Source organism: Capsicum annuum, chromosome 3 (genome assembly GCF_002878395.1).
Source record: "Capsicum annuum cultivar UCD-10X-F1 chromosome 3, UCD10Xv1.1, whole genome shotgun sequence".
Classification (NCBI taxonomy): domain Eukaryota; kingdom Viridiplantae; phylum Streptophyta; class Magnoliopsida; order Solanales; family Solanaceae; genus Capsicum; species Capsicum annuum.
Window position 1 is genome coordinate 174,391 of NC_061113.1, and position 12,978 is coordinate 187,368.

The following is a 12,978-nucleotide window of genomic DNA, read 5'->3' on the forward strand; positions in this document are numbered from 1 at the left end:
CCCCCCCCCCCCCCCCCCCCGGCGGGGTACACCAGCCCTCCCCCCACCTCGGCCTCCAGCCAGCCGCCAACTCGGTCCCCAACAGCCGCAGCTCCATCTCAGCACCGGAATCCCCGGAAGCCGGTCAACACTGGGATTGGTTTCCGGCTTGGTCTACAAGCGTAATCCGGTGACTTCTAACCTTTGTTATTTCATATTTCATTATTTCATATTTCATTCTTCGTATTATGCTAGTAGTAGCCCCTGTACCTTGACTTGCGTGGGATTTGTGGATATTGTCTGTTGTCTGTTGTTGCTGTTGCTGTGGTCGTTTCTTGCACTGCTTTGGACTGGGTTATCGGCTGGGAATCTGTATTTGGGGCTGTGGGTGTTGAGTCCAGTGGTGTTTGCCCCCTAATTGAGTATAGTTTTGTTTCGAGAGTATTTCTTTGAATTTGTGTGAGCCTTGTATTTCTTGCTGCTGCTCTGATACTACCATCATGTATATCTTTATATTTTCTTATACTTTCGTGTAGTTGTGGCTGTGGGCGGTAATGGGTGGATAGGGTCATGTCCGAGGGGGTTGGGGCGTGGGGCCGTGGTGGGGGCGGGGGATGAGGAGAGGGCGGGAGTGGGAGGGAGGCCAAGGTTTGGCCGCGGAGGGGGTAGTGGGGGGGAGTGGAGGGCGTGTGGATAGTGACGGTAGGCTGAGGGTTGGGTTTTGGAATATAGGGACCCTTCAGGGTAAGTCCATAGAGCTTGTGAAGATTCTTAGGAAGAGGAGGATCAACATTGCGTGTGTTCAAGAGACCAAGTGGGTAGGGTCTAAGGCTAGGGATGTGGATGGTTACAAGCTGTGGTACTCTGGGAGCGAGAGGCGTAGGAATGGAGTTGGCATCTTAGTAGATGAAGAGCTTAGAGGTCAGGTAGTAGAGGTGAAGAGGATCAACGATAGGTTGATGACTATTAAGTTGGTCATTCGGGGGTTTACCCTGAACGTGTGTAGTGCTTATGCGCCGCAAGTGGGATCGGAGGGGGAGGAGAAGATGCGGTTTTGGGAGGCTTTGGAGGAGGTGGTGAGACGCGTGCCTAGTTCGGAGAAGATTGTTGTAGCAGGGGATTTCAACGGGCACATCGGGGCGTTACCGGGAGGCTTTGGTGATGTGCACGGTGGTTTTGGTTTTGGGGAGAGAAATGAAGAGGGGGCTACCCTATTGGAGTTTGCGAGGTCCTTTGGGCTGGTGGTGGTGAACTCGGGCTTCCCGAAGAAGGACGAGCACCTGATCACCTTTCGAAGAGCGATAGCCAGGACCCAGATTGACTTTTTGTTGCTTAGGAAAAGGGATAGGGCGTTGTGTAAGGACTGTAAAGTCATCCCGAGTGAGAATCTTTCGATCCAGCATAGGCTCTTGGTTATGGATTTGGGTATAAAGAAGGATAGAAAGAGGAGTAAGGAGTGTAGACCTAGAATTAAGTGGGGCGGCCTGACGCCAGTGAATGCGTGGGAGATAGGGGAGAGGTTGGCGGGAATGGGGGTGTGGGAGTGTAGGGGGGACGTGGATAGTATGTGGGACAGGGCGGCAAGGTGCATCAGGGAGAATGCAAGTGAGGTGTTGGGTGTTTCTAGGGGCCGGGTCGGGCACCATCGGGGGGATTGGTGGTGGAATGAAGAGGTGGAGAAGAAAGTGGGGACCAAGAAAGGGGCGTATGCTAAGTTGGTGGAGAGTAAGGACGAAGAGGAGAAGCGGGTAAACAGGAAAGAGTACAAGCTAGCGAGGAAAGAGGCTAAGTCAGCAGTCACGGCAGCTAAGATGGCCGCTTTTGAGAGCTTGTATGCAGGGTTACAGGGGAAAGGAGGGGAGAAAAAGTTGTTTAGACTCGCTAAGGCTAGGGAGAGGAAGGGTCGTGACCTTGATCAGGTGAGGTGCATTAAGGGGAAGGACGGTAGAGTGTTGGTGGAGGACTGCCACATTAAGAATAGATGGTAGTCGTACTTTCATAGGCTCTTGAATGACGAAGGGGATAGAGCTATTGTGTTAGGGGAACTGGAACACTCAGAGGAGTGTCGGGATTTTAGCTATTGTAGACGTTTTAAGGTAGAAGAGGTTAGACAGGCTGTTCGCAGGATGCGAAGGGGTAGGGCGACGGGGCCGAATGAGATACCGGTGGAGTTTTGGAAGTTCGTTGGAGAGGCTGGTGTAAGGTGGTTGACTGGATTGTTTAATGAAATCTTCAGGACGGCAAAGATGCCCGAGGCTTGGAGGCGGAGTACCATTATCCCTCTCTATAAGAATAAGGGGGACATTCAGAGTTGCAATAACTATAGGGGGATTAAGTTATTGAGTCACTCTATGAAGATCTGGAAGAGAGTGGTCGAGGTGAGGCTGAGACGAATAGTGTCAATTTCGGAAAACCAGTTTGGATTTATGCCCGGCCGCTCGACGACGGAGGCAATCCACCTGGTACGGAGGTTGGTGGAGCAGTATAGGGAAAGGAAGAAGGATCTGCACATGGTGTTTATCGACCTGGAGAAGGCTTACGACAAAGTCCCCAGGGAGGTGCTTTGGAGATGCTTGGAGGTGAGTGGAGTACCGCTGGCATATATCAGAGCAATTAAGGATATGTATGATGGGGCGAAAACCCAGGTGAGGACGGCGGGAGGAGACTCAGAGCATTTCACTGTCCTGACAGGATTGCATCAGGGATCTACTCTTAGTCCCTTTTTGTTTGCGTTAGTGATGGATGTGTTGACGCAGCGTATTCAAGGGGAGGTGCCGTGGTGTATGCTTTTCGCAGATGATGTAGTTCTGATAGATGAGACTCGAGGGGGTGTGAATGACAAATTAGAGGTGTGGAGGCAAACTCTTGAGTCTAAAGGGTTCAGGGTGAGCAGAAGCAAGACAGAGTATGTGGAATGCAAGTTTAATGACGTGAGGCGGGAGAATGAGGTAGTAGTGAAGCTGGAAGCACAGGAGGTATGTAAGAGGAATAATTTCAAGTATCTTGGGTCCGTGATCCAGAGTAACGGTGAGATTGACGAGGATGTCTCGCACCGTATTGGGGCGGGATGGATGAAGTGGAAGCTCGCGTCAGGGGTGCTGTGTGATAAGAAGGTGCCGCCAAAGCTTAAAGGCAAATTCTACAGGGTGGTAGTCCGTCCGGCCTTGTTGTATGGAGCGGAGTGTTGGCCAGTTAAGAACTCCCACATCCAAAAAATGAAGGTGGCAGAAATGCGGATGTTGCGCTGGATGTGTGGGCTGACGAGGGGATAGAGTTCGGAATGAGACTATCCGGGAGAAGGTTGGTGTGACTTCAGTGGAGTGCAAGATGCAGGAAGCCCGATTGAGATGGTTCGGACACGTGAAGAGGAGGGGCATGGATGCCCCGGTCCGTAGGTGTGAGAGGCTAGCGTTGGATGGTTTTAGGCGGGGTAGGGGTAGGCCGAAGAAGTACTGGGGTGAGGTGATTAGGCGGGACATGGAGCAGTTACAGCTCACCGAGGACATGACCCTAGATAGGAAGGTCTGGAGAACGCGAATTAGGGCAGAGGACTAGGGCCAGTTTGGGTCACTAGTGTAGGGAATTACTTGGTGGGGGTTTTATTCCTGTTATGATTCCGCGTTCCGTGTTCCATGTTTTATTACGAATCTGTGTGCTTTCCTCTGCTTTCCTCTGTTTTATATTACTTATGGGTGCCGTATTTATGTTATGTAATCTGCTTCTGTGCTTTACTATGTGTTTGTGTGGTATTTCGTGCCTTGAGCCGGGGGGTCTATCGGAAACAGCCTTTCTACTTCTTTAGAGGTAGAGGTATGGACTGCGTACATCTTACTCCCCCAGACCCCACTAGGTGGGAATACACTGGGTTTGTTGTTGTTGTTGTTGTTGTACGTTCTTCTTTTTGATGACCGAGAAATTCCCGAGGGCCAGTGGTGCATAGTTCGAAACTTGGTGCACAATAGCCCACCCTTCGACCCTTCTCCACTTAAATACCAGGCTTTTGTCTATGGTAGGGTTCGAACCGAAGACATCCTTTCCCTCTGTACTTCCGAAAAGATCTTAGCCGTTTGCTTTAGAAAATAACTTAAGCCTAGTTGTCATGACCACGAGAAATGTAAATCAAGTCACCTAACCAAGCTCTTTATCATAATCATAGACTGCAGATGGAACATAAATTTTGTTACATAGCTCGATAGAAATAAGTCAAACTAAAAGAGAGCAATCGGAATACCTCAGTGTGGTTTGTAACTGATAAAGTAAAGAAGTTGGAATCAAATTAATAGATACACTATTAGTTGGATATTTAACAATCTGAAGTTGCATTGGTGAGTACCCGAAAAATCTGCAGAAGATGCAATTTATAAATTAAAGAATTTCAATACATGTGGGAGATTGCGAGCATTGAAACCTTTTTCCCCATTCCTTCTACTAAAACAAGAAGTTTATACTGTCTCACAAAAGAGTTAACGGAGCCTCTCCAGTCTCCAGACAATTTTATATTCATGACCTTTTCCCAGAGAATCAGATCATTTGCCTTAGTAGCCTTTTATTCATTATATTTAAGACTTTATGGGTTAAAATTTTGTGTTCTTCTCATCCCTTAAAAGGTTCTGCTCCTTTATGACCTATTCCTGGACTTCTTAATCTTCTTTCTTCATTAATTTTAAATAGAAAGCAAAACTGATTAAACAAGCTTTGGCTCAAAGAACAAATTAAAAAGATACTCCCTCCGTCCCAAATTTCCTAATTTGATTTCCCATTTTACTTGTCTTTTTTCATTAATCAAGAAGAGACAATTTTTTTTTCCATGTTTTACCCTTTGCATTAATTACTTTTTCTTCAAATTAAAATGTAAACATCATTTAATAGGGATTCTATGGTAAACTAGCCATGTAATTAATTATTTTTCTTAATCAATGTGCCATCTCAATTTGGGACGGAGAGAGTATCTAAAAAGCAGCAAAATAACCTCGTGCTAGAGAGCAACTAGTTTTCAGAGTCTTGTTTAAGCCACGTAGAGATTATGTGTTCGAATTTAACAACCAAAGCTTTAGCAATGCCCAAGAATTAGGTATCACAACATGCATAATATATGCCAAATCGATCACATGGAAGAGATAAATCTGCTAGATCAATTAAACTACATCACTGAAATATGAGATCGTTCTTATATACAGAAAATTGATCAATATAAGTAGCAGAAAATGCTATTACCACACATTTAATGAATTATAACAGGATAATACGATGTATTCAATTACTTCCATACACTATACTTGTCCAAAAAATGCGCCTACCTTGTAGTTTACTTTGAAGAGCTGTAATGTAGAATGCAAGCCCAGAAGAAGTGCTACACCCGCCAACAAAAGTATCTAGGACAAGGTATGAAGAAGAAATCAGTTGATAGGTAGTTTGATGAACCAAGATTAGTTAAAATATGGATTACTTACATTAGCGAGAGCAAGCAAACCCCTGTCGAAGAACAAAATGATGGCAAGAAATGTGAAAAGGATGCCAAATCCAATGAGACCTAACCCGACCTCTGCAAGTTTTATAAAATTTTCAAGATCAAATACTAAACTATAGGTATTGAATGAATACTTGAATGCATTTTATGGCTCTTGGAAGCCTCTTACTTTTTTGCTCATCTAATTCATATGCCATCTTGCTCGGTCCAACACCTTCCTACAAAACGATTAGCATAAGAATGTATACTTATTTTCAGTAAGTAGATTTCAATTAAAGTAATAGTAACAAATAGGCGAATATAACTATTAGAGGAGAAAGACACCCAACTCAGTTCGCTCATTTAGGGCAACATCAACCAAATTGTAGATCAATTAAAGAACTCTTATTTGGATAGGGCCAGCTTGCGCGCACACCTCGACTAAATCCACGGGATACCTGCCACCTGCCACCTCCCACCAGCATCAGGTACCAGGTAACTCTGTCGACCAAGGCCAGAACAGATGGAAAGAAAACACCTAGTATTTGTCTCTACTGAAAATTGAACCACTGGGCCACACCCTTGGGTAGATCAATTAAAGAACTATTTTTCATGTATACCTTCTTCTTTCCTCAACAAAAAAAGCTATTGTAGCCTAGCATACCATTTCTTTTTCTTTTCCAAAACTATAAACCCATTCTTTGATTAATGTATAGGAACACATACGAAGAGCAAGCAATTCATGAAATCATGAATATTGCGATTTAATTCTACACCAAAAGATTTAGGGCTGACGGGAATACACACACACAAACCCCACTTAGTATTAGGAAGGGATCCAACAACCTTAAATGACAAACATAGAAAAGTACTACTTACTATGAGAAATTCAGCTTCTCTGTCTGCTCTGCTAACTTTCTCACTACAAATTCAGATCTTCCAAAGACTTTCCACCTTTTCTATCCTACTATTGCTCTCTCAGCAAAAGCAAAATGTTTTTTTTTTTTTTTTCTTTTTTCAATTATTATTTTTTTAAATCTTTGTAGCTGAGTTGTTTCTGCAAAGCTCGATACACAAAATATTAGTGTATAGACCTTTTTTTTGTATTATCATTCGTTTCATCTCTGTTTTTTTTATTTTATTCAAATAGAAAGTTTAATAGCATAAATCGGTGATGGGTGCTATATTTACCTATCACTGCGAAAAATACCACCAAATATTTTAGATCAGTTGGGAAATTATTGGCATAAAAAAGTGGTGATTTTTTCAAAAGAAAATATTTGAAGTTACTTTTTGTATTTGCGTCTAATTTAAAAGAAAGTGAAAATTTTATAAGTGAAAAAGATCATATATTCTTGTGTCTAAATATCACCCCAAATCAAATTAACTTTGCAGTGAAAAGTTGGAATTCAAAGGAACATTTAATGGCGAAGGAAACTCGCTAATAAAAAATTAGATGGTTTAAAATAGTATGTTTGAGCAATTATAGATATTTGGCTCAAACCCTTGGTGTAAAGAAAGCGAAATTGTCAAAATGAAACAAGTAAAAGGTATTTGTCCTATATTCTTTTTCCAATAATAGGACAGATTATTGTACAAGCTGAATGATCAAATTAAAAGGGCAGCTATCGAGATGCGCGGTGTTTGGGAAAGGCCCACTACAAGGGTGTATCGTATGCAGCCTTACTTTACATTTCTGCCAGACTGTTTCCAAGGCTGAATGATCAAATCATTGTTCGGAAATCAGGTGTACCATAGTCAATAATGTTTCCAAAAAAATCTACATGTATACAAATGGATCGAGTTGCGAAAAAGGACACCTGAGATAGGTGATCCTCAAACTGTACACAACAGCTAAAAAATGTGCAAGTCATCTATGCACAGGTGATCCTGAAACTGTACACATCATCTGCTAATACTACACGAAATACCAAAACTCTACAATAGATGGTGGCCACTAAATGATTGTTGGACATAGTGACCTGCGCCCATCATGGGACTGTAGCCTCCTCGCATGGTAGATCCAGGAGGAAATCCAGCAGGCTGCTGCATCTGTACGCCTTGTCCTATGTTCATGCTCATTCCCACGTGCATTGGTCTAGCCATCGCCATAGGCTGGTTTGCTCCATATAGTCCCATTGCAACTGCTCCAGGAGCAACAGCACCCATACACATACCCATGCCGATGCCAGCCCCTGCCACCTGCACCTGCACCAGCACGGCCAATACCCGCACCCATCCTCCAACGTTAGCACTTGTCTGCAGAGACTGACCAGCAGTTACCTGACTTCCAGAGTGGGGAAAAGAAACCGATGCAGATGAGAAGCCATTAAGAGATGCAGGTTGACCACTTTGCAGCCCAAAACTTGTCTGTGGTATTTGACCAGAAAACCCAATCTGAGATAAAGGTTGCCCATGGATCGGAAAACTGGTTTGTGGTGACCGTAAACCGGGTTGAGCTGCAAAACCTGTTAGTGAAGCATCCCGAGCATGGGTAACTGCATAACCTGTTGTTTGTGCAGCTAGTCCACTGTAAGATGGAAACCCTGTCCGTGCCGCAATTGGCACATTTGGAAGTGCACGGTCATTAGGTGGATGAAGAGAAGAGGAAGGAGCAGAAGGCGGGAGAATATCAGCCAATATATGAACATCGTGGTTGGGTGCTGCATATGTTATACCCGGAACCTCAGCAGTCTGAGGGACTGGTGGTTCAGGGCTTTGATTAGAGTTAGGAAGGAAAGATGGAGGAGAAATGTTCTGCATCTGAGGTTGGTGCAGCTTTGAAAGGACCATCACCAAAAGGGTTTTCACAAACTTCAGTAAGTAGATGACTACACTTGAATAAACTTCGTGTTTTATGCCCCTTTGTTTATAAAATTTATTAGTACTTGATAGGGAAAAAACACTACACTTGATTAAAATACAGGTGTGTACTATGATATAGGCATATATGTTTAAGATGTTCAATTTCCGTATATATATATATAGTCCTCTTTGTCTGTGCAGTGTTTCTAACCTCTTCGTCTTTAGTGTTCTCCCAGCTCACCCAAAACATAAAGTAGGCCGGTGGAGAGTAATATTCGTTATCCATTTTGTTGTTTCAGAAGACAAACCATATGCTAATCAAAGTAATATGAAATCGTTTTGGGAAAGGGGTGTAGTCGGATGATACCTATTATTAAAAGGTTTTTTCGATATCTCGAATTGTAAAAAGTTTATAACAAACTATATGTTATTGTTAGAGTTTCTGACCCAAATTCTATTGATTCGGTCTTGAAAAGTTTGCGGTGCGGCTCATGTTTTGTGGGGTCTGTGGTGGTAGCATAGATAGGCCCGCTCCCGAAGCCCACCACTGGTCCCATTTGGGGTGCGGGGGCGAAGCCCTCGTAGTATGAACCTGTATGTTTTTGAGCCTAAGATTTATCTGTACGCACGTATTATATAAGTGTGATTCAGTAAGTTGTTTCGGACCATTTAAATACGTCATTGAGACTTTAGTCTTCTCATTGTACTTCTCTCCATTATAGTGAATTCCTTTACCTTTCTCCATGATTTTTCCCATCAAGGGTTTTCATGTAAATCTGCATGTCTTCTTCTTGTTTTCTTTTACTTTGCGATATTGCTTATTCTGTCCGAACGTAACAGTTATCTTCTTCAAAGTTGTAGTAGTAGCTAGTAAAATGGTTAATTTAATCAATATATTAATTAAGAGTGAATATAGAGTATGATGGTTATTTCTATCTAGGGATAAAGACATTTAATTCAAAATACATGATCAGAGTAAATAACTTAGGTGGAAAACATGAATGCCAGCGTGTGATAGATTTGACCAACACCAAATTACATGTGATATATATAGAGATAGAAAGTTCCAATTTTTATTCATTTATAGATACCAATTGATGTATATTTCCTTTTAATTAATAAAAAAAATTACCCAATTTTAGATGTTTCTATTCCCTTTAACTTTTTGTGTGTCTGTTTCGTTGTTACTTTTATAATAGCCGCCTGCACCTTTCTTTTTTTTTTTTTTTCATGTGATTGTATGGATATAATATAACATGTAGTATGTTTATAAAGCCAACTCAGGTTGGATGCTACTACTCTATATTATATTTTTGAGTTAAGAACTAAAAATATCCTAAACTTGACACCAAATTATAATTTTGACCTTAATTTTTGATAGTGAACAAATATGACCTTTAACTATTTAAAACTGCACAAATATTACCTCCAATCCTACGTGGCAAAACGCGTGTTCAAAACGCAAAACTGAGCGCGTCCAACTTAAAATCTAAGGGCATAATACATAAATATGACCCTAAACTTTGACAATGCACAAATATAACCTTTAACTATTTAAAACTGCACAAATATGATCTCTCTCCAAGTCAGCCCTTTTAACGATGTGACAACATGTAATTGGATTACCTTTTCACGTAGGCGCGAGTGAGACTCACGCATGGGGTTACAAAATCGAAGGTCATATTTGTTCAAATTTTGAATAGTTAAAGATCCTATATGTGCACTATCAAAATTTAATTTTAAAGTTATAATTTGATATCAAATTTAGAGTCATTTTTATGTATTAACTCTATAATTTTTATAGTAATAATTGAGTTAGATATAAAAAGCATCTTGACTTTTCTTTTTAACTTTAACAGTTCCTTTTATTTGGTCACTTTTGGGTGCTGGGGTGTACTATGGTTTTCCCTTTTTTTCATCAATTAAGCAATAAAAGTGTGTTTTCTAATAACTTAGTATTGAGATAGAGAGGTGGGACTCGTTAATTTTGTAATTATTTAAAAAGAATAGTTTGGTGTATTAAAGTTATCGTTATGCGAGGTATCTGATGAAGAGCCCCACCACAAGCGTATATTGTACGCAGTTTTACCTTGCATTTCTGCCAAAAATTGTTTCTAAGATTTGAACCCGTGATGACCTCCTGATCACATGACAATAATTTACCGATTATTTTAAGGCTCTCCTTAAAAAAAGAAGAAGAAGAAGGTACTCATACTGTACTAGAAGTGATCCAACGGGAGCAAGTGGTGAATACACAACAATCACATAGTACCAAATACTAATATTACAATTACTTTACTACTATATAGGGCTATTTTAGTCATTTCATAATTCTTTTTAAAAATGAAACTACAACAAGGACACTATGAGTATTGCGAAACTGCTTCTGCAATGTTCCAGACTATAGTGGATATTTCCACATTTCTCCACCCAATTTGTCTTAAAAGGACATTTCTAGAAGACATTTACTTGCATAAATAAGATTATCTTCTCAATTGTGTTGACTTGTACAAATAACAGTAACCTCACAGGTACGTTTCTCTGCTTTATTAGTTCTTCATCTTCATAATCCGTTTATAATTTTTTTCCCATATATATATATTATAAGTGTAAATATCTTAGAAAAAGAGATTTAAATTCTTTGTTGTCTTTTCACTTTTTTTTTTTAAATTTATTATTTAATTATTTTTATTATATTAACTAAACTTATTTTATGAGATCCTAAAATATATGGAAAGAGAATCAATAAATATCTATTTTTGTACAGATCAATTAAAAGAATACATCAAAAATATGAACTATTAAGAAATACTTCTATGAACATTGAGATACATGTTAAACTAGAGAAGAAAAATTATTTTATTTATTGAAAAAATTATGATCACCTAATTATTTCTTCAAAAGATGTTAAATTTAATTATTATATTTATTTTTATTATTTAAACAAATATCATAATTTTTGAACTCAATAAAATGAGATACATGCGCTAAGCGCGCACACCTAAATTAATGTGTGTATATATATATATATATAGTTAGAAAGTAGGATTCTTGAATACTTTTTTTTTTTTGGAAGGGGGGGGGGGGGGGGGGGGGGGGGGGAGTTTCTTATTTTGGTGTTGTTACAAGCTGAAATGTGGAGTTTTTGAATAATCTTTTTTAATTTTTTTCTCTTTATTCTCATTTATGTGTGTTGTCAGATCTTAAAACATAAGATTCTTGATACCCCTTTAATTTTATTTTTTACGGCTTATTTTGATTATTTTTGTGTGTATGTTAGAATAGAATATGGGATTATTCAATGCCCATTTTGTGTTTGTGTAATCATTAGAGTGGGATGAAAAGATCATGTCAATCATTAATTGAAATTGGAGTAATACAACAACATACCTAGTGTGACTCCAACAAATGGGGTCTGAGACGGTGGGGAGGGTAGTGTGTTCACAGATCTTATGCCTATTACGTAGAGAGGCTGTTTTTGATAGAAGAAATTTGAGAATATTGTTCTTACCTAACTTTGTATGAATATGAATGTTGCGTTGCTTCTTTTACCTAAAGATGTAATTTGAAGTTGGTAGTTATCTGGATGTAGATGGTCTTTAGCTGGTAATTTATTCTTGGTCTTTAGCTGGTAATGTATTCTTACTTAGTAACAATAACTCTCATAATGTAAGGTTTTGGAACTAGCAAGATCAGTGTGTAGTAGTAGTATTACAAACAAGTTTAATCATCTTCTCTACTTTCAATTAGTTTTGGCAATTTCTTACTGAACTTGAAGCTTAAAGATCAGTGTGTAGTAGGAGTAATAGTTTTAATTACTTTTGACAATTTCTTATTGAACTTGAAACTTAAACATGTTGAATTTAGAAGTAGGAGTAATAGTTTTAAATACTTTTGACAATTTTTTATTGAACTTGAAACTTAAACGTGTTGAATTTAGAAGCATTTCCCTATAATAGTATTGAGTAATTTTAGGGTATAATAGATAAACGTGTCCTTTAATCTGACCTTAGTTGGCATCCTGCATTTATGTCCTGTCCTCCAACTTTGGATGTGCAGAAGTAGACACTTAATTCTTCTTACCAATAGTATCTTCGCTCGGAATTCCCACTAGGTAATCAGTTGCTAAGTTAACCATTTTATTCTCATCATCATCACTCATAATCCTTTCTCCAACTCCATGACCAGAATAAACATCAGCGGAGTTGCTGATAACAGTTGTCTTTTTGGTCTTTCAACCTTTTGGCCGGCCAAGGGCACCCTTTGGTCTTACTAACTTTTCCTTATGTACATAATTTGATCTAAACACGTCCTTTCGTTATTGAAGAGCTGGTTGAACACATAGGTAGTTCGTTTGGTTCTCTCGTCCTTATTTAGGTTCTTAAATGTGTCTGGTGCTATATATTATTTGTAAGTAAGACCTGTAACTAATAATATGTGAATTATCACTTGCATATTTATTCTATGTATTTGCTCATCTTGCACTTGTGTTTTGTTAACTTTTATTTCCACTCCAATAATTCTACGGTTCTCCTCTAATATTATAAATTTAGCCTTAAAGGTATTTCCATTCTCATCAACAGATCCAAACTCTTAACCCTAGAAAATCAACCATGTCTTCTAAGCAAAGTGGAAAGGCAAAGCCTTCGAAGGCACCAAACTCTGAAAAAAAGAATTATGATGAGACTGACAAGGCTTTTCTTGCAAAGAAGAAGGAAGATGAAAAGGCCCTAAAGGAGCTCAAGGCT

The 12,978-nt window shown here is 39.6% G+C and overlaps 2 protein-coding genes across 4 annotated transcripts in view; one reads left to right on the top strand and one right to left on the bottom strand.

Annotated features, from left to right (window-relative positions):
• The window catches only part of LOC107864411 (vesicle transport protein GOT1), a 9,439-nt gene extending 2,628 nt beyond the window's left edge, over positions 1-6,811 (bottom strand). For 2 of the 3 annotated variants that reach the window (XM_016710765.2, XM_016710764.2), the window contains exons 1-4: positions 6,305-6,811; positions 5,616-5,664; positions 5,430-5,521; positions 5,277-5,351 (exon numbers count right to left, since the gene is read on the bottom strand). In XM_016710765.2, the coding sequence (XP_016566251.1) occupies positions 5,277-5,351; positions 5,430-5,521; positions 5,616-5,643 (195 nt within the window). In that variant the 5' untranslated portion in view covers positions 5,644-5,664; positions 6,305-6,811. The remainder of the gene's footprint in view (positions 1-5,276; positions 5,352-5,429; positions 5,522-5,615; positions 5,665-6,304) is intronic. The other variant, XM_047408823.1, reaches the window with a different exon arrangement.
• A 3,791-nt stretch (positions 6,812-10,602) lies between these two features.
• Positions 10,603-12,978, top strand: part of LOC107864410 (translation machinery-associated protein 7) — a 5,437-nt gene continuing 3,061 nt past the window's right edge. Inside the window, exons 1-2 of the mRNA XM_016710763.2 lie at positions 10,603-10,761; positions 12,814-12,975. Coding sequence (XP_016566249.2) covers positions 12,844-12,975 — 132 coding nt within the window. The 5' untranslated portion in view covers positions 10,603-10,761; positions 12,814-12,843. The remainder of the gene's footprint in view (positions 10,762-12,813; positions 12,976-12,978) is intronic.